The sequence below is a fragment of the Pseudomyrmex gracilis genome, unplaced genomic scaffold (genome assembly GCF_002006095.1).
Source record: "Pseudomyrmex gracilis isolate BER0280 unplaced genomic scaffold, ASM200609v1 scaffold_92, whole genome shotgun sequence".
NCBI classification, from domain to species: Eukaryota; Metazoa; Arthropoda; class Insecta; order Hymenoptera; family Formicidae; genus Pseudomyrmex; species Pseudomyrmex gracilis.
In genome coordinates, this window is record NW_018020676.1 from 133,169 (window position 1) to 160,740 (window position 27,572).

At 41.1% G+C, this 27,572-nt stretch overlaps 2 protein-coding genes across 4 annotated transcripts; one reads left to right on the forward strand and one right to left on the reverse strand.

Annotated features, from left to right (window-relative positions):
* The first annotated feature begins 3,065 nt into the window (after positions 1-3,065).
* Positions 3,066-14,957, forward strand: LOC109855534 (LIM/homeobox protein Awh-like). Of its 2 annotated transcripts, XM_020429910.1 has the most exons (6): positions 3,066-3,400; positions 9,383-9,675; positions 12,558-12,775; positions 13,113-13,361; positions 13,531-13,701; positions 13,854-14,957. In XM_020429910.1, exons 1-6 carry the CDS (start codon positions 3,395-3,397, stop codon positions 13,919-13,921), a joined length of 1,005 nt encoding a protein of 334 aa, XP_020285499.1. In that variant the 5' UTR covers positions 3,066-3,394; the 3' UTR covers positions 13,922-14,957. The 2 variants fall into 2 exon arrangements, with proteins under 2 accessions (XP_020285499.1, XP_020285500.1); XM_020429911.1 differs by lacking the exon at positions 3,066-3,400 and having other exon boundaries at positions 9,503-9,675; positions 13,515-13,701.
* Positions 14,958-16,421: 1,464 nt separating this feature from the next.
* Positions 16,422-26,100, reverse strand: LOC109855545 (LIM/homeobox protein Awh-like). Of its 2 annotated transcripts, XM_020429932.1 has the most exons (4): positions 25,810-26,100; positions 21,805-22,124; positions 17,358-17,812; positions 16,422-17,258 (listed from the first exon to the last, which is right to left on the reverse strand). In XM_020429932.1, exons 1-4 carry the CDS (start codon positions 25,813-25,815, stop codon positions 17,044-17,046), a joined length of 996 nt encoding a protein of 331 aa, XP_020285521.1. In that variant the 5' UTR covers positions 25,816-26,100; the 3' UTR covers positions 16,422-17,043. The 2 variants fall into 2 exon arrangements, with proteins under 2 accessions (XP_020285521.1, XP_020285520.1); XM_020429931.1 differs by having other exon boundaries at positions 16,422-17,812.
* Between the last annotated feature and the right edge of the window lie 1,472 nt (positions 26,101-27,572).

Genomic DNA, 27,572 nt, shown 5'->3' on the forward strand with positions numbered 1-27,572 from the left:
ATATATATATATATGTATATACGTTACCGACAATAAAATCGATTTTTCACACGGAGCATTTATCATGCGGCCGTGATAATGGGGCGTGCACGGAGATACGGGATAAATATTTCGAAGTAAATAATCGTTAGCTCTATGGTATCGGAGTGTCCGAGGATGCATTAATAACGTCGGTGCCTGTCTTACGTGCACGTCGTCCGCAACAGAGCCGAGCGGTCTCGGTTATATGTTGCGCGCGCGCGGAGATCCGTTCGCATCTCCCTCTTGGTGGCCATTTGGCAGCGCGAGAACGTTCGATCACGAGTGCTCGTCATTTAAGCCAGCACTTTGCGCGATCTCGACGACGCGTCGTTTGCGCGAAATTGCCGCGTCGATTCGAACGCGGACAATCGACGGAGCGATGGACGATGAGAGCGTGCGGCACTTGAGAGAGTCCGCGTCTTCTGAAGAACTCGCTCTTTGAAAATCAGCGGGATACTAATTGCAACTTGATCGCAAATATAGACACGGATATCTGACGTGTAAAAAGAGTTTCGCGACAATATACCTATTGTAAGATTTGTGTATGTGTGTTTTTTTTTAAATTAATTTTAATCCTGCACACACGCGCACAAAATCGATCGTTTTTGATCGAGGTTATCGTTAGAGACTACATGTTGGACCTTGTGGAAGATATTTCCTGAAAGCAAACTGTCCAAATACGAGCTCGTTAAACTCCCGTGATCCCGTGTGAAGAGATCATTGGTCGGGATCGCGCAATGGAGTAAGATTAATTATCACTGAAAATTGTCTTCTCGACCCGATGGCTGTCGACGCGATCACTCGGAACCCCGTGTTCCCGCTGAGCAAAAAATAAAAAAGAAAAGAGACAGGAAAAAAGAAGAGATAAGCGGCCGTTCCCGCAACGATGCCCGTGACAAATCTGCGGCGATTAATCTCAGTTGAATACCTTTTCCGTGTATATACCGGAGCCCAAGCCACGAGTCTCGGTTGCGTTTATCGCCATCGGTCCGCGGTAGACAGTGAACGTTTACAAGGTGTAACTATGCGCTTGGGGGCCAGGTGGTCGATCGTCTTCAAAGCCCCGAAACGAAAATCTTCCGTCAGGAATGACCCCCAGCTGAGAATTTCCTGGGCGTTTTATTTTTATTTCACACCTCCTATGGCGTTACCTCTTCATTCTCGCTCTCGCCTCGCGCGCGAGTTTACTGGGCCTCTAAATGAGCCCCCGGTCTATCGGTGTCTGCGACTCGCCCCGATAATTACGTGATCGATACGCTAAATGCCCCCACCGTCCGATTATGTAAATAAACAGACGCGCGTAGCTAATTGGGTTACATGCCCGTGTGGGTGTGTAGCAGTAAACAAGGCGATCTTCTTATGGAGTGTTAAATAAACATACGAATTGTTTAGTGAAAGATATATAGTTGTAATAAAAACAATAAAAATAAAAAAGTGAAGTTTGCGGCGTTTTTGCAGGAGATAGACATGCACGTATATCGCGCTTTTAAAAATATTTTGCGTCCATGATGACATTTTCTTGTGTATTACTAGTTTTTTTTTATTTCTATTTCAATGTAAAATTAACACGCAATTGATATGTTACTATTTGTAACAAAACTTAAAATTACATGTGTAAAAAAAACAAAAACAAAAACAAAAAGGAACAAATTAACATTTCCTTACACGTATATATTCTATAAAAGATGATAGTAATAAATAATATGAGGCACATTATCTCTTTGATAACGTGTTTGCAGTTTTTAAGTACGTTCGATATCGATAGCTCGTTCGCGCTTCGGAGAGATCGCGCGGGAGAGGAAAAGAGAGAACAGCCGAGTTTAATCTACTAATCTATCTATACACACACATACATATCAGAGAACGCGTTCGCGCGTATACAGACGCTGGTCGACTAAAGAGGATCGGGGGGATAAGCGCGCGCCTTCGTGTATAGAAGGGTGCGAGTGAGATTCCGCGCGATTTCTCGGGGCCCCGGAGCTCCGCGCTTCGGGGGGAAGAAGGATTCTTATTTCCTCATAAATAATTTTAATGACGCGCCGCGGCAGTTCAGGTATAAGGCCAGGACCTATATGCAGATCCTCCCGGTATCCGTAGGCACAGAACTCGTATTGTTATTTATTATGTTCGTCGTGCAGGCGTATACAGGGCTCCGCGCGCACACACCGGCGCACGCGGGAGTGTCCGCCGACCATTTTTCATATCAACGTTCTCTTCGCACACAACGCTGCAGTGTGTGTCTGCGTTCCCGAGTCACTGCGCCCGCGGTTTGTAGATTTTAATACACACGCCCGCTTTTACCAACACCGCCCCGGATCGTTCTCCCGTAAAACGCGGGTCGTCGAATGGAGTTTAACTCTTCGCGTCACAGCGCGCAAGAGAAGTCTTCTCTCAAATAATTTATGCATTTTATTCTTTTTCTCGTTCTCTATGTTACGCGAGAAAAAGAATTTTTATGTGCCACGGAAAGAGAGAAATAGAGAGGGAAAATATCAAGAGAATATTATAATATATATGCAAATTAATAAAATGGTTCATCGAGCCGGGTAATACACGCCCAGGTAATATACGCGTAATACATATGTATCATTTTTTTTTTTTTTGTAAACTATAACGTGGAGCATCCTCTCCCGGCATGTGCAGTAACTGCCTCCAACCCTTGGTTTCCTCCCCGTATTCTCCCACCGACGTCGTCGCTCTTTGCTAGACGACCGGGGCGAGAGGAACAGCTCTCTCTTCCGTGGATCGAGACAACATCGCGGCCAATCAGCGCAATGCGTTTCTATTGTACATCCTCGCGCAGATGATGCCGCGTAAGGTGGGGGACAAGCGCGTGCGAATTGAGACCGCGTGGCAGCGCCACTTTCGTATGCTTTCCCCACTCTTCGCTACGGTGGGCCGGACATCCTCGAGCGAATCGCAGTACCGTACAGACAGTTCCGCCCTTCACGCTTGTTCCGCCCCCATGCTTGTTCGGCAGAAGGGATTTTATGATCGTGTGTCGTATCGACACGAAAGAGACTGTGTTTCGTGGTGCATCCCGGAGTCGGAGAGACCGGGAGTTACGTTATTATTATCGAGGACCGAGCTGACAAACTGTCGTGTGTGCCATGGTGCGCTTCTTGCGCGTATCCGTCGCCTCCTCGCATGGCGCTTAATATAATCATCGGAGGTGCTCACGCATCTATTATCTCTCACCGGAATCTCGGTGTCGGAGTTACTGCCGTTCGCGTTGCGATCGCGTCGTGACACCCCCGTAACCGTGCAATGTCGCAGAAAAGTCGACAACAACCGTGAAAGATTCGAAAACGTGCATCTACGTGACAGTGTGTCTACGGGTTGGGAAATCTCTTCTCATCGACCAGGAGGAATCATGAAAGTACGTATAAATAATTGTGACAAATGTATTTCACTTAAAACAAATTTATATTATTTAAAACAATCTTGTAAAACAGTTTTCAAACATCAAAACGTGGTACATAAAAGAATTTAATATATGAATTTCAACTTTAAATATTTGAATTCGTCGCAGTGTTTTTTTTTTATATTAAATTTCTATATAATAGTATATTATATAGAAGTATTAATTAATTATTATCTATATGGTATATTATAACGTACTTATATATTATTACCTACACAAAACGAAACCTCTATTAGACATCTATTAGATATCGCATGAAGCTGTTAACGTCTAACGGATGTCTAATGAAGTTTTTGTTTTGTGTGAGAGAATTATGTACATCCCTCACCGGTCATTCTTATTCTTTTCATGTACTTATCGACGTCAGGTCCTATGGAAAATACTTTCTTTCTGAAACTATTTTTTATCTTAATGTTTTTACAATTTAACAAGATGTTGTATTCGCGCATACATCTCGGGCAATTTTTGTCAGTAAGTTGATATATATTTTATGTGAACAAACGAAGATTCGCATAAACTTGACGCCTTTTTTATAAAGGTAAGGTTTATCTGTCTCTAATGCAACGTGCATACATGGATGAATTACGCATCCGGTTGTAGGTAGAGGTATGCGTAAAACATGCCTACGCGCGAGTGAAACTGTAAACGCGCGTAAGATCACATCGAGGAGACAGTCGACGTCCCACGCTAAGAAGGGTACGTGAGTTGTGCCAAAAGGCGACTTTTGAAGATAGCGCGACGACCGCACGCGTGTGGTCCAGTAAATTGTCGGTGTATAAAGCGCGCAAAATGTCGCATCAGCTTGATCCGCAGTTATATGGCTCCGTTTTTTAAGTCAGAGCCTCTCTCGCTCTTTCTCGTTTCGTTTCTTATTCATCATTCACGTTGCTCTGCTTGTCGAGGGCGAGAGAGCGAGAGAGAGAAAGAGAGAGGATACGGAGCAAACGAAGGGAGAAAAAAAGAAATGCGAGAGACGAATCGCAAGACACGCCTCGCTCAGAGCATATTTATCGCTTAGCCGCGAGTTATACACTATATAATTCAGAGAATACGCGGGATCTAAACCATGAAGAATCGTTGCAATACAGAGAAAAGAGAGAAAAAGAAAAATTAATTTTCAAACAATTACCCCCGGTTCTAACAGTGATTAAAATTCGTGATAATAATTCTTTATTAAAAGAAATAACTTTTATTTGATATAATAAAATCATTTAAGGATTGAATGTTACTTATAATAAATTCTCTGTTTAATCGCAAATCTCGATGGTGCACTTTAAATATATACACGACACGTGACTCGATTCAGTGATGGTAAATTGCGTCGTATCTTTTGATAACGACTCCGCGGAAAACAGCGATAAGCGTGTGCGATACGTGTGTATTAACATATACGCTTCTGTGACGCGAAAACACAGGAAGAGATTTTTAATTTTTTGGTTTTTGTTTTTCAGTGTTTTCTTTAAATTTTGACAAGTGAAATTTCATTTTTAAATAAATATTTAGTATATTTATTTTCCAAGCGATAGTGAAAGTGATACTGTCTCACTCGTAATAAATAGTAAATTTATATTTTAGGGAATGAGACTATTTTAACCATATATAATCGTATAGCAAATGTGTTATTCGAGTGAATAATTATTTTATTGCAAGAACAAATATTTATTCTTGTAATTTATATGTTTGAATAAATTTCTCGATTAATATCTCAGGTGTTCTAATACCAACTCACTGAGAAAAAACCATTGCGAAAAATGGTCTCGACTGGATTCGAACCTGGAACTTCAGCTTGCTAGACCGGTGCTCTACCAATTCAACTGTGAGACTCTTGTTGACACTCGTCGCAAAGCACTTGAGTTAGCTCTTCAAATAATGCAACGGGAATATAATTTTTATCTGAGTTAAATGCAAGTTTTTGTATTGTAAATACAAAAACGTGTGTGTGTGCGTGTGTGTTAAATAATGTGATGTTCTACAACAAAATTATATTTATAATTTTTGCATTCGATAGAATGTAAAAAAAAACGACAATGTTCTCGCTAACATAGCGTTCACACAAATGAAATTATTCATTTTCACAACAGAATCCACTTTATGTGAAAAGTCATTCTAACTCGAGTGATTCGACAGTTGCTCACCTCTTCCCGAGTGTATTTTTATTCTAAGACATTTAGAGAGTGCTATCATTAATCGCACCAAACTACAAATTTGAAGAAGTATTTGTAGTTTTGGCTTTTAAAAGTGTATTTATATACATTAGAGAACGAAAAAAGTTTTCATTTTATGTCGGGAATGGCGCACGCGTGAGCGCATCTGGAGAGAAGGCATCTCACACACATTATTATCTAAGTCTAGATCTATTACGACTGCAGCGCGCGCGCCAACGCTTTTGTCAATTTCGGATTCGATTCCTTGGACATTCATCGGTCATGATGACGATCGGTTCGGTCCGGGGGCGTGCGAGTAATAAGTGTCCCCAACTAATCGTGAAACGAATTTTCTCTCATCCCTCAGTCATATTTTACAAAAGGACAGTGGCGACAATCTGGCAGACGTAACCAGAAATCGAATGACAATTTAAATGGATTTCGAGTGTGAACGCTCGAAAGTCGGATCGTAGTATTGTGTTCGCGTCTAGACGTAGGCACATATAATATTTTTCTCAAAAGGTGCGAAGAACTCGTGTCTTTTTTCACGTTTCGTTGTTACTAAGAAGACGCGGATCCTTCCTTTGGAATGCGGTTTGGGAATTCAAAACGAGGGCAATATTTGTCTCGTCTAGAAAGTATATCATAGTCTTTGTTATAGCTACAAAAGAAAAAATGATCAAAAATTGTTTTTTCGGTATACTAATCAAAAAAAAATCTCGTTCCTCTCTCTTCGGGAGTCCTTTCTCTGGAAGATCCTCTCTTTAGGAAGTCTATGTTTTGGATCTAACTTAGTTTCGTTGTCTGACATAAATCTAAACTGATAAATAAATCAGTCGCGCATAGAAAAAAAAAAAAAAGATAGAATAGTTCATAAAACTGAGATTTCAGAGAAGACTTTGTTTTTTTGTTTTTTATAAAAGTTATTGTACACATACACACAAGCACGCGCGTCTCTCTGTTTAAAGTCACTCAAAACTCGTGTGCACAAGAACACTAAAATAAATTTTAAAAATTAAATAAATTAAATAACAATGAAAATAAATTGGCTATAAATGAAAATAAATTTAACTTTATTACTTTAGTAATTCACAAAAGCTTAAGAGTTATATAATTATAAAAATAATATATATTAGATATATATATATATATAATTTTTTTATTTTTTAACACATTATCACTACAATGCGTAATATATAGTTTAAATTTATACATTATAATGGCATGTATTTTCAAGCAAAAAAATTATTCTAAAATTAGCATCATAAGAGCTAAGAAAAAAATAAGTACTGACCTCTCGTCGCGTTGGTTTTCACGGTGCTAAATCGCATTATATGATTATGATATGGACGAATGCATACCTACTGTGAGAATAGTTTGCCAGAAAAAGAAATATCGATTTCAATGGAATACAACGTATCTCCAACTGAAAGTGACAAACCCGCGAGGGTCAACGAAGGCGGTACCCTGCATTGGAACCCCTACAAGCCCCCCCGCCGACAAGCTTTCAACTTTGAAAGTCATACTATATAGCTGGTGTCTATCATAGAATGGGGACCGCGAAGAAACCGAAACCAAAACCACTCGAGAGGGATAAGGAAAAAAGGGACCTCACGAGTATATTCTAAATAGAGAGGCGTGCACGAGAATTCAATACGAGAGCGCGCGATATACAAGTTCGCTATGGATCAAACTCTCTATGGGTCTTCTTCCACTAAGAGTCAATAACACCGTAAAGGCGGGATCACCAGAATAGGTAAATCTTTAAATCCGATTACAAAAACGACTTAAAACGTTGTTATTGGGTCAGACCGATGTTGGTGCGAAAACTTACATCTGTCACTTACTTTGAGAAGATAATGTACTCGCGTTGTTAAAAAGATTGAGAGTGTTAAAACGATTAAACAATTGAGAAGACTGTGTATTAAGTCTGTAGATAGAAGGACAATTATTCACACAATATATTCAAATGTTAATTACATAGTGTTGCAACGTGGCATTTACTATTGCAGAACTGTTAATCGCTTTGAATATATATTTTATTTATACGACTATAAATATATTTACGGAGACAGAAAGAATGAGAAAAGAATCACGCACAGAAACATTTTAAGCAGTTCGCTTCTGGTCATCTTTAATTATGCAAATAATCTAGCGAATTCTCAGCTGTGCATCTCTCGAGTCGTTTGCCAATTCACTTTCGTTTGCGTCTCGCTGCAAAGCTTCTCTTTCTCGCGAATCCTTTCATATATGTGTGTATATATATATATATATCCGACGCCGTATACATTAGACGAAAGAAGTCTATAATCCGGGGTTTTATGATTTCGCTTTATCGCGCGCGGCTCAAAGTTATTATTGTCACCTATGACTCCCGACCGTGTGCGCACATGTACCGTGTGTATACGTTATACCATATACGTAAGCGCGGATAAGCGGCTAATACTCTTGCTATCGTGTAAAATGCGCGAACCGAGAGCGTTCGGATTCGCACACCGTTAGCTCTCTTTGCGCCGTATGTATCAATATAAATTACACGCGTCAAGAACTCACATAAAATGCAAGACGTTCAAATATCGTATCTCTTCGCCGCTTTCACTTATCTCCGCGTGAAACCTTTTAGACGGAATGCGCGCTAATCGGATTTACAATGTTGTTACAACAAATTAGTTCAGCCGTATTGCGCATCAAAAAGAAAAGAAAAAAAAAAAAAAAAAAAAAAACTTTCGATTTATGTAAGCTGTCCCGCGGATCGTGTCGGGGAGATAACGAGATTCTTACACGTTCGGTTGTACATATACGTATGTAACCTTACTCGTTATTTATTATCAGTCGTATCTTATTCTCGATATCTCGCGGCCTTGCGCGCGCTTCCGCGATTTACAGCGATCGCGAGGTATATAGGTGGCTATATCCAGTTTGCGAGCCGAGCTCCGCTCGGTAAACGATCCCGGTAGGCAGCTGGTCAAGCGCAAAGGCACCCCACAGCGAGCGAAACGTAACCGCAGAGCGATCGGCAACAGCAGCGGCACTCAATTCGACTATATACCTACCTACTCTCTTCCTCCCCGCGCGCGGACGATACGCGCGCGCGCTCCATTCCCTTTCAAATATGGTAACGTCCGTGTCGCACGAGTGCCTCTGGTATACATACACGTTCCACGTGTAAATCCGTGTTCTCACCTCTCTCCTCCGAGCACGAGGTGTGTATGTACAATCACACCCCAAGAGTGTGTGTTCGCACCCCAATAATATTCCCCACAAATAAGGGTTCCGCGGAATAGAACTGTGCGTAACGCATTCGGCAGGGCTGAATAATGGCCGACCGGTCGCCTCCCGAATCTCTCGGTCATTATGTTACCGGTCTTGTTACTGGTAAACCAACCCCTCGATCGAGTAGCGTTAAGTCGTCGAGGCCTCACAGCTTTTCTCGATGTCATTGGCGAAATGACTTTCGAACGAGCGGGGCGTGTCTCTTAACGGCAAATCACTCTTCGAAGATTCGTGCGCACCTTTCCACGGTTTTGAAAACTCCGCGCTATTATGATGAAAAAAAAAAAAAGAAAAAAAAGATTATTTAGATTCTCACGAAGAGACAAATCTTTTTTTATTCCCTTGTGGGTTGCGAACTTGCGATTTATTATTTTTATATAATTCTTTTCGAGTTTTTCCTGTTATGTTTATCCTTCTTAAAGATAAGATTTCCCGACTCCTCTCAGTCTGCGACTTCGCGTGCTTATGCATCTGACAAGAAATATCTGATCTCTGTTGTTTTGTTGTGTGTATATCGTAGACGGAGGTCGAGGACACGAGCAGCGACGGAGCATGCGACGGCAACGTCGGCGGTCCTAATCTCGCCTGCCCCGAGGGCAGCAGCGGCCTGATCGTCGGCCCGGAAACGTTACCGAACGTAATGGAGTGCGGCGGATGCGGCGAGCGCGTACGCGAGCGAACTGTCCTGTGCGTGGGCGGACGGACGTGGCACTCCAGATGCCTGAGGTGTTGCGCCTGTGCCCGACCCCTGCATGATCAGCAGTCGTGCTTCCTGAGAGGCATGCGACTCTACTGCAGGCACGACTACGCTCTGTAAGCCGATATATATATATGTATATATATATATATATATGTATATCGATTGAACGCATACTCTTTTTCACGTGTGAAAAATATATAATATTATGTAATTTAAAAAAATATCTACCCCGCGTTTTAATCGCGCGCGCGTGCAAATTCAACGGGTTGAATCGGCTTTGAGTTTTTTGCGTGGTGTGTTGAAACCGAGAAAAGAGAGATAGAGGCACACAGAAGAAAAGGAGAAGAGGATGGTAGAAAATAGTTGCTTCGTTTTGTTTGCGTTACACCGAATGAATAAGTGGAATATTTTTGTTGCGCGCGCGATGCGCACATCGATAGCGATGTAAGACGTTACCGGTCGTGGGGGAGATCAAAGTCGACGGAACCCGCGGTGACTCGTCGATTGTACCCGGTACGGAAGGCTTCAGGCGAAGTCTGCCCAATGTGTTTATCCAACTGTCAATCAGTTACTTCAGTCACCTGGGTATTGCACCATCCGAATCCGACATCAGACGTTCGTGATATCCGATCGCAACATACACACACACACGTACACACAAACACACGCCGCGTCTGACGCGCGAAATAAAGCGAGACTGTATCAATCTCTCATCCCGCGAACACGGTTTGAAGTAAATTTGTTTACATTATCGCGATATCGACGAAATTTTCCCGTAAAATTTTTATTACGTCGTGTGTTTTTTGTTCTCTTTCTCTGTTGTCGCGGGTTAAACCGCGAGATTAAACCGCGCTCGTCTCGGCAATTGGGTATATAAGGGCTGTTTTTTGGGATTATATTCTTTCAAGTGGCTAACTTGAACAGAACAATACGCGGGAGGTCCGAAGGAATCTGCCACGTAATTTTTTGACTCATGCTTTCTGCTTGATAATGCTGCCATTCGACGATAGCCAGTCGTCTCGACAGGATTGCGGCGATCCATCGACGATATATTCTCGGCGAAATATTTCGAAACAAGTACTGGAACACAGTACCCGCTCCTTTCTCTTTTGCGTGATAACGAATAAAATTCGAAAAAAAAAAAAAAGATAATTATATGCGACACTTACAGAAAGAAATACCGTACGCGAGATATCATCTGGAGATTATCTCTCCAGTCTCGGCATCGACATGCAGTTTCATCTTCTTTGTGGCCTTCGCGCGAGAACCGGCGTGTCACACAATCGCGAACGTGTCACTCGAAAGTTTAAATCCCTCTCTAGCTTCCGACGTGGGCGTGACGGAGAATCACCTTTAGTATCAGAACAAGGAATTAGCTGCTGCTCTCAAAGGACAATAGGATTAAGTCGCGCGTATCGCGCCGCGAATCAGAATTTAATCCTCGCCGCGTCGCGATAGAATTTTTGTCTACTTCGCTTTTTTTGTTTCTTCCAAGTTTTGTTTCAAGGATAATAGGGAGATAGATATTCATTCTGAATGAGATAAAAAATTAAAAAGAGATCGGTATAATTCACGCGCGGAAGAAGGTGCGCGCGCGCGCGCGCGTTTCTTGCGATTCGAAAAAACAAAATCAAAAAAACGAAGAGTTTTCGATGACAACGGCAGGCTATGGTGACCACCGAGGTAGTCGCGTGGCAAATCCATAAGATATTCGGAGCTTGCCGTGTTCGCCGGCAGGCATTTGCAAACACAATCCGCATATAAGCGCCTGGCCGCGCGCCTCCGATGCGATTCCGATCCGATCCGCGGCGCGGAGAGGAACCGGCTGAAGTATCGGATCGGATGCACTTTCCGTGTTCATGAATATGATAATGGGCTAATGGCCGTCTAGTCGTTGTTTAATTATCGGTCGCGACACGGGCGACTGTATACACACACGGTCGCCAACGCCGAACGAACAACCGTCCTCTCCTCTCGAGCTCTCGCATGTGCGATCGCGTTCGTGCATCCGTACAGGAAGGCACAACGTCGTCTTCTCGTAGGCGCGAACCAACGGGCGCCGTTCATCCGTAGCCGTGTTCATAGCCGTGGTACACGGCTACCGTTTTCAGCGACGACCGCTGTGATTTCTCGCATACGCGTTCGTTCGTCGCGCGACACGGTATTATTAGAATCGATTCTGTGTGTGTGTGTGTGTATTCTTTACACACACAGATAATGCGTGTGGATAGCGCGAGCCTGAGACTCTTTATTAGATCGCGCTGGTGAGTTACGCGCGAGGATATATCGATGGCACGACGTTGATAATTCAACGACGGCGCATTAATTCGAACTAATTAATGCGAGGGAAATAATTGTGCATAATTTTCCAACAGGTCTCGCGCGCACGCGCAACGAGGTTAATTAAAACGCAAAAGCCCTTCGAATTACACCGGCGCACCAGCGTGCGCACGGATATTAACTAGTGGCAGACACTGAGTCATGAAGATACACCTCGAGAAGAGAACGATATCTCTCGCGTCGTGCGTTTCTCCGCAAGGATCTTTACCCGAAGCTCGTAGCAGGGGAGGAAGGACGGGTTTATAAGAGAGCCGAAGAAATAAACGGCCGCGAAACACGCGCCACTGGAGTCCCACTTGCTTCTCGACACGAATATCTCTTCTCTAGTCTCTTTTCTTCCTTTCTTTCTCTCTCCGCTGGCTACCTTTGCTTCGCGTCTCTTCGATTCTTCTTCTTCTTCTTCTTCTTCTTCTTCTTCTTCTTCTTCTGCTCCCCACGTCCACGAGTTATATATCCGAGCTGCAGTTCCCCCATTCCCGTCTTTACCCCGTACTCGTTGATCGAGTAAGCGTCTCAGCTATATTGGCTGTCGTTGTAACGTAGCGTGAAAATAAATTCCGAGACGTCACGATACTTAGCTGCTTATTAATACCCGCGGCGGGTATTATTACTCTCTTGACACAGTGTGAGGAAGTTTCACTTCTCGTGTTTGTAGAACTTTCGGCGCCAAGTGCGCGAAATGCGGACGCAGCGTGGGCGCGGGAGATTGGGTGAGACGGGCCAGAGAAAGGGTTTATCATCTGGCTTGTTTCGCGTGCGACGCTTGCTCTCGTCAACTGTCCACCGGCGAACAATTCGCTCTCCTGGATGCCCGATTGCTCTGCAAGACGCACTACCTTGACGTTGTCGAGGGCAACAACACGTCCTCCGATGGTGAGAATGTCGCATGTGAACATGTTGTTAACGTAACATTGTTTTGGTTTCTCAATTACAGTTGCTTTTTGTTTATAAAAGTTGTTCTAACACGGAGATTTTTTCAAAATCGATACCGGTAAAATGTGCGGCACATCATACATTGATTATTATGACTGTTTTTAATTGCAACTTAAGTCGCGATTTGAAGCGATAGAAAATAGGATTGTTAATTGTCTTTTATATTGTTACAAAGTTGGACACGCTGTAGGTGACATTGATACGCTTCGCTCGTGAGATGGATCGTGTATAATAACAGTAAGGAGAAGAGAGGTACGGCTAATTGATACTTTCGCAGAAGGCGGTGACTCGGAGAGCGGCCACAAGGGCGGCAACAAAGCAAAGAGAGTCAGGACGACTTTTACCGAAGAACAGCTCTCCGTTCTACAGGCAAATTTTCAATTGGACAGCAATCCCGACGGGCAGGACCTAGAAAGGATAGCTCATGTCACCGGACTCAGCAAAAGGGTGACGCAGGTGTGGTTCCAGAATTCGAGGGCGAGACAGAAGAAACATCTTCACACGGGCAAGATGAAAGGGCAACACGGTACGCATTTTGTCCCGATCAAACGCGCTTTGTTTTGTTTTGTTTTGTTTTTTTCTTGAATTTTATTGAACACCGTTACAATTGTAATATCTGTTGTGTGTGTGTGTGTGTTAAAAATCGGTAACTGTGGAAAGTAATCAGAGCGCATCGAAGGAATGAATTTTTACAGTTCATCAATCGCCACCGAATTCTACCACGTCGCCCAACGACTTCAGTCGCCATATCAACTTGCATCTGACGTACTCGTTTCAACATCAGCAGCAACATCAGCAGCAACAGCAGCCGCAACATAGCCCGGCTACGTGCAAGAGTCCCACGGGCTCCATTTATCATAATCACGGTAAGTTTGTTCAAGAATGTTCCGATGTCGAAAGGCGCTGCGCAATTAAAACCTCTTTCTCAAATCACATCTCTCAGAAAATAATCGCAATTGGAGATTCATAACTTATTCACGTGTAGTTGCGATTTTTGTTCTCTCAACTCTGTTCTCAGGATCGGAACAGTCGATGGACGAGCTCTCGCAGGACTCGATGCTGCTGTCTATGCCGAACGAAGTTTAATGGACAGCAGCGACTGCGGCGAATTGTAAATACGTGCGTTGCTTTAAAAGTGTCATACGTAGAGAGAGATACGCGCGTCTCGAGGAAAAAACCACCTACCCCATAAGCGCGCGCGCGGGGAAGGTGTCGGTTTAATTAATCTCACGGTGGCAGTTTCACTCTTCGATGACGCGCTTACGAATTAATACTCGCAGCGTAATAACTCGCACTCTTGGTGTTAAAACTTATTTACATCCAAGTATGAGTGTTGTTGCGTGTTACACACGAAAAAGTCGGCGGAAATAGAAATACATAGAAGTGTGCGCGTGTGTCTGTTTTATGTGTGCATTGCGAACGTACGCCAGGACGCATTAACAATACATCGTGATAACAAAAAGCGCGTGAAACACAAAGTTGAACACGTACGATTAATCCATGCACAAATAAAAAAATATTCTTAATACGTATATATATTAAATTCGATCGTGTGCAAATTCAAGCGCACCGATGATCGTTAACACACTCTGGTGTACGCGCGTTCTTCGGCTTGTATTTTAATTCGATTTCTCTCCGTCTATATTTCTCTCTTGGTTGCGCTCGATAATCGTGACAGGATATTTAATCGGATGAGAGCCGAGCGCGAATGACGAAGTTTTATCGTAGAGACGTACAAGTTTTTTTAATTTTTCGACAATTTTCTATATTCAAAATTCGTTCGTTCTTTCTCAATCTCTTTAATTCGGTGCAACCAAGAAGAGAGTTGTGGAAAATAAGACAAACGTAAACATAAAAAAAAAAGAAAAAAGAAAAAAAAAGAAAACCGGATAACGTGTTCTCCGACGTTATCGGAGACGCGATTATAATCCGCGATTCACATATCGTCGACGGAATTTCGCGTGTCCCGTAGCAATGCTTCGAATGAAAGTATCTTACGTAGTGTCTCGATAGTCATGCAAAAGAATCATTTAATATGAATGTCCTGTGATTGTAAATATTGTAAACTAAACTATATATATATATATATAAATATATACAATTGCACATGTTGAACAAAAAAGAAAGATCGTGATTTTATCTTCCTCTTCAAATATATTTCTCTTTAATTATGTGCTAGATTTATAATATTCATGTAATCAGGAAGATGAATGATAATGGAAAAAGGCGGATATATATACATATAATTGCATCAACGAGACAAAAACAATAAAAGACGTTTTATTAATAACAGTAGGATTTATAATATATAATATTGCATCGGCCTGCAGTGCGACATTGGAGCGATGTCAAATTCTCACAGCCACACTTTTTTTCGATATATTCCGCTATATGTGTATCCACCTACAGAAGATATACGTACAAAAGCTATACATTTCGCGTGTCTATATATACAACTTCTTATATTATCAGAAATATCTATGTCAAAGAAAAAAAACAAAACAAAACTCGTCCACGAGGATCTACTGTGGCAAATACACATATACTGTTACAAGAATTTGAATAAATAATATATGATAAATTAATAATATAATTAATATGATATACATTGAACTCATTTAGTGCACAGCAATAGAATAACTTTAATAAAGGTTTATAGGACAAAATGTTACTGTTAATTTTATTTATTAATAATTACTCGTTATTAAAAATTCAAAGGCTTTTAGTTATATAATATTTATCGATTTGACGTTTCGAATCTCCAACAATCTCTAACAATGGCAAGCTATACAACACATATGTACACACACATTCCAAGGTTGGTTAATTGTTATATATATATATATACATACATATATAACAATATATAACAATATATAATAATGTTATATAACAATATATAATATTGTGTGTGTGTATATATATATACATATATTATTGTATAGTATTGTTAGATTAAATTAGAGAGCTTTATTTATATAATACGCTCTGAGAAAACCTCTTCAAACAAAACTCAAAAACAATTTCAAAATAAAAATATAAAAACAATAACAAAAATAAAGAAACAAAGTATCAGGGTAGATGTAAAGCCAAAATACAGTTTGTGCGTGATTTTATTTAATATAAAAATAAAAATAATAAACAATAAGAATTTAAACGACTTTGCAAAAAAGTTAAAACAATAAAATTCATTTTTTAATAAAACAAAAAAAGAAAAAAATTATAATTAATAATCATATCTGCTTCTGCTTTATTAAGCATTTTATTTGAGATAAATTTGACTAAAGTTATTATATTGCTATCAAATAAGCCTACTCTCTAAATTTCTTGTGTGTGGAGTAAAATTTCCAGATAAATATTCACTGCAATAATGAAAATTACTGCCATTTTTTACTTAAAAATTTACTTTTTGCAAAAGTGATTGTTTAACCGTAGAGAAATGTGTCACTCGCTCGAGTGAATAAATTTTTTATTGCAAAAAACAAATATATTTATTCTCGTAATTTATATATTTTTGAGTAAGGGCCTGAGCGCAATAGAGAAAATATTAGAAATTAAAAACAGACATTAAATGTAACGCTCAATACAAAAAATAAAATATAACATACAATTGTATATAAATATAGGCTGTATATCATGCAGTCGTGTGACATACTTCCTATATTTATATGTTATATTTTAGTTTTTATCATTGTATAATACATTTAACTTCTATTTCTAATTCTTATTCCTAATATTATTTATTAATTTATTGTGCTCAGGTCTTAAGTTTCTCGGTTATTTCCACTTCATAGAGAAATCACCGCGATTGGATTCGAACCCGAAACCTTTGCTTGCTGAATCGGTGCTCTATTCTTGACAATGCTTATTGCAAAACTATTATAAGATGCGCTCATTTACTTTTTGCACAAAATTATATTCACTCTACAACACAGTACACATATTCACTCTATGACACAGAATAAAATATTCACTTTAACAACAGAACGTGGGAGAATTCACTCCGCATGATTGAAAAGTCACTCTAATTTGAGTGCACTTTTTTTACTTAAAGAAATTTAGAGAGTATAACTTCATTGTATCTCTTATGCGATAATATATCATTTTATGTACAAAAAGATCAAGAACGATCCTCTTCTTTTTTAAAGAAGTACTATTATTTAAACATTAATATCACTGATTTTCATGTGGAATACTTTCGTCTTGAGTTATCCGGTCGAATGACAAAACTGGGACTGCAAGTGATTCGGTGTCGTCGGTGTGAGCGGCGTTAAAGGTGTGAGAGGTGTTAACGGACTACCAGGACTGTCGCTACCAGCATTGCTGGCTTGATAACCACCCAGATAAGCTCCTACTACGTTGATACCAGGAGGGGGATATAGATCGACGGGATGATGTGACACCATCGTTGGCGAATGATGTACTGCGAACACACGGCAACACAACAAGCAACCATTTGAATCTTTACATTCACAATCGGCTGCGATTCGACGTCCTTTGCAAAACACTCGCGAACACTTACATTGGGTTTTGATTTTGCCGCTGTGCTTTTTTTGTCGCGCCCTGGAATTCTGAAACCACACTTGCGTGACCCTCTTGCTAAGCCCGGTTACTTGCGCTATCCTCTCGAGATCTTGCCCGTCGGGATTGCTGTCCAACTGGAAGTTGGCCTGCAGAACCGCGAGTTGCTCCTCGGTGAAAGTCGTCCTCACCCGTTTCGTCTTGCTGCCTTTGCCACCGTGTTCAGAGTCGCAATCCTCTGACGAGGAGGTGTTGTTACCCTCGACCACGTCCAGATAATGCGTTTTGCAAAGCAGCCTCGCGTCCAAAAGCGCGAACTGCTCGCCCGTAGAGAGCTGACGTGAACAAGCATCACAAGCGAAACAGGCCAGATGATAGACTCTGTCGCGGGCCTTTCTCACCCAGTCCCCGGAGCCCACGCTGCGCCCGCATTTCGCACACTTCGCACCGAAAGTTCTGCGAACACACGAACACACGCAAAAATGTTCAAACTTTTGTATGTGAAAGCTTGTATACGTGTGACTTTTCGTCGAGAAACGTTAACCTTCCAAGGCGCGCGCGCGCGCGCAAAGCGTGAAGAAAATTTATCACCGCGCGTAATCAATAATAAAAGGAATCGGTATACCAGTACCGCCCATTTATCAGCCACTTATCGCCGTTCATCATCGATCGATTCAGATATCTTTTTTCTTTGGCGAAACGCGTGACGTACGAATAGACGCTAATAGATGCGATCTCCGCTGTACGTTTCCGCGCGAACGAGAACCTATTTTTTAACCTGATTCACTCCACCTTCAAAGGTTAGAAGCACCCAGCAGCAATCCTGCGTCCTCATTATCATACCATCAACCACTCTGAGATATATGTCTTCTCCAACAAGATACACGAAAGATTCTTTTGCTTATTCGGTCTACAGAGATCGATATCGGAGTCGAGAATAACGACTTACGCAGAGATTACTTCAATATCTCACGTTTTGCGGCTTGAATTCCGTGTAAAATATCCACATCACTTTTTTGACTCTTGTTTGAATAAAAAAATCACTTTTGTTAAATCAAGACAAGTCGAATACCAATAATAGAGATAAAAATCGAGCGACACACGTCATGTGTAAAGTCATACAACATGTATAAGGGAGCGAGGAGGAAGAAGATAAAAAATTGTACTATTAAAAAGAAAAAAGGAAAGAAAACAGAAGGGAGAGAAGGGAAGAAGAGGACGGAAAAAAGAAGCAAAACGAAGAGCATATATGAAGAAGAAGAAGAAGAAGAAGAGGAATAGAAGAATGCATCAACGACCGATCGACCATGGTGTTATTGTATGGAAAAATATGGTAAGCTCACGAAGGGATTAGTCTCTTCGCGTCTGCCTAGTCATCGTCGCATGACGCGATATTTTCGGTTTTATATTATTGGTTATGGTGATGCGCAAAGGGCACGCCTAGAAGCTAGTTTGTGGGCGACTCTTGAACCGTCGACCTTTTCAGACCTTTTAGAATAATGCATGGAGATCCAATTAGTTATTTTTCTGTTTGCGTCATTTTCCGGTTCAGTGTCTGTTATAAAGTTTTCTTTTCGAAAGATTTCTTCGGTCCGACAGATTTCGCGAGTAAATAATTTCGAGAGGAATAAAACCTATGGTGAAATTAATAAATTTCACACTGAAGAGTTGTGTCTGGCGAGCTTCTCAGGTAAGTAAAGCTGACGTTCTTTCTCCGTTCCCCGTTTTTTTCCTTGCTTCAGACTTGAAGAACGATTATACGCAGAGAATACAGGACTAGCGTCGAGAGAGAGAGAGAGAGAGAGGAAACTTCTTGTATGGTATACCTGTGGCAGTGGCGAGAACTAGTATTGGATATCTATAAATCATCAGGGCCGTACGGCGCGCGCGTCGGCTACCAAACGGCCCCGCCCTAATTTATTCATTTGTTCTTCCACATAGGCGGGCCCTATAAGTCAACGGGGGATTAAGTTAGGCGCTCGGCTCGTTCGCTAAACCCGCGGCTACGATACGACGCGTTCACCGCACATGATCGAACACCTCGCCGGCACGCGGGTCATGATTGAGAGCAAAGCCTACGGATCGCGTCGAGAGGATCCGTATGTATTATCAGTCGGCGAAGTTAATTGCGTCTCGGTAGCGCGCGGTCTTGAACATCTCGTATATGTGTACGTGTACACGCATAATTCCCGCTATTTTACCGTTCCGGTAAATGATATCGAGAATGAAGATACAGGTCGTATATAAACACCGTGTTATCGCCGATATATATTACCGCGTGATATTCTTCTCGAAAGAGAAAGAAGAAGATAACGCGCGCGCGTCGTCTAAAGTCGCAATTATTTTCGTTCGCTTCAACAGTTCACGGCACTCGTGCGTAAGATATTGCGATCCTAAGGCAAGGTAGAAAAGATAATGTCGCGACGACAGGTGCGATCCTGCGGCGGCACACAGGACACGGTTTACGTTGATCGCAACGAATCGAGAGAAACCGGAATCCCGTGGAAGAAGGAACCGCTAATAGAGCAATTTTTATCGCGCGGCCACGAATCACTTCGACACTCGAGATCTTCTTTTTTCGGTCGCACGAAAGCGACGAAAGCAGGGAAAGGATTGAAGGGAGGAAGGAGGACCCGATCGTCGAAGGAACGTAAAGATGCGGAGTCTCGGGGGTCGGAGTGAATATTTATTAATTTCAAAGACCAGCTCTCTCTTTCTCTCTCTCTCTCTCTCTCTCTCTCTCTCTCTCTCTCTCTCTCTCTCGCTTCGTCTGAAAAGAAGCGCGCCGCGCGCGGCTCGCGTTCTCAAACGAGAGGGAGAAGGAACAGTTCGAGGATCGCAGCTGGCTTCGGTGCCTTACGAGGCGAATTCCTCAGTCCTTCGGAACACTGACACTAGGCAGTCCCATCTCGAGTGACTCGGCACCCACATATACACGTACGCGTATATTTGGTATACGGAATCACGAAGCGCGAAGTAACCCGCTTTCGGGACATTGATAAATTAATGATAGCCGATGTAACTTCTCCTTCCCCGTCGATGAAATATCCAACTAGCGTGACCACATTGTGACCCTAGAATGTTATTATTATTCTGTTTTTATTATTATTATTATTATTATTATTATTATTATTATTCGTCTCTCGAGCCTTCTGGTCGCTTAAATGGAATCTAAAAAACTTTTTTTCGAACCCGGTGTTATGTACGATGACACGCGGTGAAGTAACAGTAAACTGATTACTCAAGTTGGTGAAAAGCAGAAATGTGTTTAATGGTGCGGGAAGAGTGAGCGAGGGAATGAAAGAGAGAGAGAGAGAGAAAGAGAAGAGAGACGGAAGTGTGAAAGCTGTATAGAAGCGAGCAAAGACCGCGCGAAAAAAATTCAGGACAGAATATTTTTTTTTTTCCGCGTTCATCATCGCGCGCCCGCGCAAGACAGTGAGACGTCGAGACGTCAACGTGACTCGCAGCTCGTGCTGTGCGTGGAGCATGCGTGATACACGAATGTGCGATGACGTGAATAGCCGACTATACGTGAGGTCCGTGCAGGAGAAGGACGAGAAGCAAAGAAGAAGAAGAAGAAGAAGAAGAAGAAGACGAAAAGGCAGACTACATTGGAAGACATTAATCACCCAATGGCGACTCTCGCGCGCTTATCTCGAACACCCAATACGCGCGCTTATAGATGTCTGGCCTGTAGAAAATGCCTATCGGTATCCCACGCGACGACGAGCGGGCCACGTGACTCGAAAAGATACGATTCGAGGTTTCCGACCTCTCTTTGCTCTTTTTAATTTTCCTCCCAAGAACAAAAGACGTTTTAATATGGCGCGGACGTTTAATGGTTTTTAAAGAGTCGAATATTCTGACCAGTCACCGTTGTCAGTTGTAACCGACATCCAAGAATGGAATCGAGTGAAATCTCTATTGAAGTGTACCGCTTGCGGCGCGCATTGTCATACGTGCATCGAAGCACCCGAGGTTTCTTTGCGTGCGTAAATAGAACGCGCGCGGCAATTTCTATCTGAGAGATCCTCACACTCGGCTCCTCGGTAGCCAAGAAACGTCCTCTTAAGCCGAGCGGCTTTAAGAGCCGACCTGATCTCGAATCGTGCCAGCGGGGTGTCCGCGTAAGTTGTCCTCGGATATTATTGGATATCATCGATAACCTCCGTAAATCCCCTGACTCGCGCGAGATAACGACACGCAGATTCGCGCGCGCGTAGAGAACAGGTAGCCCTCCTGCTGATCGAACGGTCGTTTGATTTGAGCAAATAAGCGGTGTCTGGAATTCCGAAATAGACCTCGAAGAGAACGCACCACCTTCGTGTGTGATCGAATTGCCTATCACTTTCGGCACTCTCCGAGAGAGAGAGAGAGAGAGAGAGAAGAAGAGGGAGAGGGACGCAACCTTGCGATGTAAATTTTACGCAAATGTTTGCACTTACATGGCATAATCGTGCTTGCAGTACAGCAACCTGCCGCGCAAGAAGCACGAATGTTGATCGTGCAAAGGTCTCGCACAAGCGCAACACTTTAAACATCTGGAATGCCACGTACAACTCCCGACGCGTAAGACCATGCGCTCACGCACACTCTCCCCGCATCCGCCGCACTCCATTTCCCTGAAGTCGTATTCCTTGTCCTGGCCGTTGCTCGTCTTCACGACAGCGACATTGTTGTTGGGACCGGTGTCGTTGTTGTTGCTGTTGTTGTTGTTCGGACACAAAACACTGTCCACACAGTCGGACTCCGTCTCCACCTCGCTCTGGAGAAAAAAACAACAGGCGTCGATACACGTGAATATACGGAATATTATTCAAGTTTTTGAATCGTTGATCACAGAGTACAGGTCAAATTTCCCAAAGCGTATACAAATCCAAAACGTATATTTTTCCCTTCATCGCTTTTCCCACCACTAAGTATGATTACAACCGAAACTGCGCTGGCGCGAGATGAATTTATACCAAGTATAAGTCTTTGCACATGCGTGAGATAAAGAGTGTGGGAATAGGGAAAGTATACGTTTTGGGAGGTTCGACTGTATTTAAACACAATTAATCAATATATTTCAAGTTCGCGAATCTCTTTTGTAAAAATAAATATTGTGAAAAATATTATTGTCAAGAATCAAAAACTGGGGATCTTTCCATTTTGTCAGGACTTTTTTCTATCTGCATCCACATCGAATAAAATAAACAAAACATTCTTAAAACTTTAAAACCTTAAACTAAAAACTGACAACATTGTTTTGTTTGTGATAACGTTACGTACAAAGATAAATTTTTCTAAAAAAAATAAACCGCAACGTTATAATCAGATAACTCGAATCTTAACCGACGGTCTTTTCGAGTAGTTTGTCTCCGAGCGATAGGCGCTGAGCAACTTTAATGAAAAAGTTGCGATTCGTCAATACGCGATAAAAAAAAAAAATAAAAAAAAAAAAAAACTTAAAACTTCATCCCGCAGATTAATAATCTGCACTTTTTTTTATTACTGCATATTACGGTGATACTTTTCGCCGATATCGGTGCCAAGCCGACGGCGGCGGCGCGACGCGGCGCCTATTGTACGTCGCCGGAGATATAAATACAAAGATATCGTCTGTCAGATCATCTCCGCGAGCGCTCTGTGTCGCGCATATCACGTCTTATGCAGATCGTATGTAATATCCGATAATATTAATTGGCACGCGAGCAGTGCACAAAGGTTATTGTTCGCCGCGGGGGGTTATTCGGCGAGTTAATTACTTGTAAGTCGCGCGACGACTAGCGCGGCGGCGACTCATTATTGCGCGTTCGAAACAGCGCGCCGATATGCGCGCGCGGAGAAGAAGGCTAATAAACAACGTTTTCAAAACTATCAACGAAGAAAAGAGCAATAACGAACTCCGTAAGCACTCTGATGAAAAGTATGAAAACACTCCATCGGTCATCCGGCTGAAGCGGTTGAAAAGCCGACGACAACGACGGCCAATTTCGAGAATTCTTCCACTTTCCTGGTCCTCGTCTATTAGTCTTCTTTCCACACGTCGTTCCTACACGCTATAGGAACCGGTGTAATCATTTCATGTGCGCAAACCAGACAGCCATTGATTTATGACTCGCCTAAGGCAAAACTGAAACTTCCCACTTGTGATTTATGTTTCACGGCTTTTCTCTGTCTTTCCGCGCATAGAAATGCCCGCGCCTTCGTGTATCGCGCGGACCGCGATACTTCGATTTATTAATACCGTCTCACGTTGGGCGATGACGGGTTTTAAGTGTCGAGCGAGAGTTCTTCAGAGCCCTCGAGAGCTCTCTATTGGGAAGAACGTACTTCGTGTCGGGATGCGTGTATGATCGGCAAAAAAAGAAAAAGCCAAAACGAGTTATGCGAATAACGGAAGGCACGCCGGCGGTTTACTGCGACAGGGGCATTTAAACGAACGTGTCTAATACCAACACGACCAAGATGGATCTATGCGAATTCCGAACGTTGAAATTAATTGCGTAGATGAGTGTGACGATGTATAAATTAAGAAGAAATACTTGAAACACATTGTGTTTCGGAATAACAATAAAACACAATGTAACGGTTTTTGTCACCAAATTATGGTAAAATCTATTTGATAAATTATTTGTAGCGAAAACCTTTTTTGGCTGAGAGAATAGTTAAAAAAAATAATAGTAGATATTTTGTATTCAGTTAAGGAAGTTTCCTCGACCCTCGAGGATCGTATAGAATAATTTATAGTAGTTTCTGTCCTCCGAAACGAATCAAACGTGTTTTCATTATTTATATACACAATTCTTTCTTCAAAATGTTATCCGAAAAGTGTGTTACAAAAGGAAAACCGATTTTTTTATTTTCGGAGAAATAGTTCTGTGGGAACAAATACGAATAAAATAGTCAATAGAAATACTTTTCTTAAGATTCTTTTTCTAAAAAGTCAATAGAAATAGTTTCCTTAACATTCTTTTTTTTTTTTAGGAGAAAATATATTATATTTGCGAGAAAAATGTCAGCATAGAATACTTCTAGGATACTTCTATAAATGGAAGTCACAAAAAAGTATCCTCCTTTCCGTTCTTTTTTCGAAAATCGAATGATTTTAGAGAGAAAAGATTACGATCTATTGAGACGAAAATTCTCTCCCACGCAAATTCAAATTGACGATCATCATTTTCCGAGAGTTCACGTCTTAGAATTTGCTTTCTCCAATCAGCAAGCAGCGAGAGAAAGAATAATAGGTTCCATTTTTTACTCCACAACGAGCCGGAGCCGAGCACGTAGATGATCTGACAAAATGAAAAATGTGTGGAGAAGATGATGGCTCCTTCCTCAGGCTCTTTAGCAGAACCGACATAGTCTATCGGAGAGTAGTGAACACATCCCTATATATAATCTACCGCGGATCTTCTTCTTGTGATCTCGCTGTTTATATACGGAGTATGTTATCTCTTAATTAAATTGTCATCTTGCTTCGACGACGAGTCAATCCAACAACGTAGAGAAAACTGGGGCGCAAAGTCACACCAAGAATAAATTATTAAAAAAACACAACGCAATATTATGTAATATTATATATTATATATTATATATTATGTAATATTATTAGCCGTTTTATAGCGCGCATTCCTTAGCTTTGAGAAAAAGAAATGTTATATATCTTTATCTTAAAAAAACGTTATTTAGCATTAAGATCGCGCAACTTCGCCAGCTTACCCTATATTCCCATATCGGATTGGTTTTCGTATATCTTTTACATAGAGGATTCGTAAGTAAATAAATAATTCCTGTTTCCATGTTTTATTACGTAACTATAGCTTGTGATAATAACAATATCTATATTATAAGGACAAATATCTCTCTGTATTTAATAAGCTATTTAACTCAGTGTGACAACTAGCCCCACCCTCTAATAGATATATGTTACATCAAAATTTGGAAATCTTTTAAATTTAAACGAGAGTCACGGCGCGCGATTTTGCAGTGTTCATGCCTACTTGTTCATTCTTGTCGATTTCTCATTTGTTAAAATTTCGATTTTGTCAAAATTCTGCATGTAAAATCGTGCCGGCACTGATTTAACTATAATAATTAATTCAAACTATAAAAATAATACTTTTGTAACTTCTTAATTAAAGTTTTTCTATCTCTAATTTTTATATCTAAAAAAAAATTAGTTTTTCTACATATCTAATTAATTTTTTATCTAATTTAAAAGCTGTAAGAAATTTAGTGCATTGTATATTTTTGTTTAGCATGTGATGCATTAAATTTAAATTCTTTTAATAATTAATTAATTTATAGGTTAATTAATTAATTAACTAATTAAAAGTGTTTAATTAATTAATTAATTAATAGTTTTTAATTAATTTATATTAATTTATTTATTATAGCAATTTATTTTTTATGATACGCTTTTCTTCAAAAAACTTATATGTGTCAAATATTTAAAAACAATTTACCTTCATATTTAATCGTTGCAATTAATCCAGATTCGATTACGGGTTTCTTCTTTTTTTCATTTTGATAATCGAAGAATTGTCGGAGATATTGTCTCCGTATATAGTCTCTCTTCGTATTTCTCCTTACTTTTACTATTGCACTCCCAACGTTTCTCCACTATAACTTGTTCTACAAATTTACCACGATTCGAATTGCTCGATTGATGCTCTAATCGAACACGTTTCAATTCAATTAAAAATTATTTATTTACGAATCAGAAACTCGCGATTCGTAAAGAATCAAACGACACCCTTCCCGAGCCGATGCTCAGAGGAAACTGACGTACTGGATTCTGCCCCCTACTTCTGTCTCAATGGACGCAGGGACGGGACTTGTGCATGTCTCGTGCGTGGGGATAGACACCAGTACACTCGCACACTCGTGCACGTGTCATAGTCCCACGTTAGTGGTAGTTTGATTGCTTATGAGGGTTAGTAGTAGCTCAAGATTTGTCTTTGGAATAAATAGAGAAAGTCACCGAGAGACATTTCTTCCATCCAAATTATTATTGTAGAACGAAATTTTTTTGAAAGTATTTAAATTGATGTAACTTTTCTTGGAGACTTCCCATGTGACAATGTCTGTTACGAGCAAGACAGTCTCAAAAGAATCAGCATTAAGATTTGACGCGTAGAAGTACATTGAAGCTATCATAGGTGACAACGTAAACTCACACGTTATACCTTACGTATGTGCCGGTTCTGATGGGGGTTGGTAGGATAGGTAGGTGATAATAGATGGCACGGAGAGGATAGGGAGGAATCGCCGGTACGTGGGACTCGGGTTGGGGTGAGAGCTCGAGCAAGCTCCGCCCATGCTACCCGCCCACAGCTTCCTCGGCCAGAGTAGTGCACACGCACCCAGTGACAGAGCGTACGTGTGTGTATGAGTTGGACAGGATATATACTCGTAGGAGGTAGACGGTGAATCGCGCCGCTACTGGGGTGCCTTATTGTCGGCAGCCAAACTGTCGAATGGAATTTCAGCGGTGATTCGCAAACTCCTGCTGCAGCCCGAGTCTTCGCGCAAACTTCGTTTACAAGTCCGGGCACATCCAATATCAGCGTTCTCCGCGATTGAGGAAAAAGCGCTCGCTCTCTCTCGGTGTGTATCCTCCGCACAAGTTTTTATTTTATTTTACTATAGGTAGCGTTACGAAAATATCTCCCTTCTCTTATAAAATTAAATCTAAGCAAATCAAATTGTTTTTCGTAGAAACATTTTGTGTTCTCGCACCAAGTTTTAGCTAAAATTTAGCAATAATGTTAGAGGAAATATAAGAAATATATAATATATATGCTAATAATTGTGAAAAAATATAAAAAATTTAATATATATTAATAATTATTATTAAAAACTATTTGCGTAAGTGTGTATGTATATAAAATTAAATTATATGTACATATATATGTTATATATGTATACATATATATAATTATATGTACATATGTATATAAAAAAATAGGTCCTTTTTAATCATAGTAAAAGAAAGATGACTATTCGAAGAAGCCTAACGCACCTGTTTGTGTTTTCACGCTCGCCGAAGTCCAAGCCGTAAATCATTCTCGAATAGACTGGTGGCTTTTATCACTGTTATATCCTTCTTCTCGTCTATACTATTTCTATCTTTTTATATGTATGTTTACCGTCAACCATGGCGCACACACACACACACACACACACACACGTGGCGTATACAAAATATGTCCAGTCTTCTGATGTA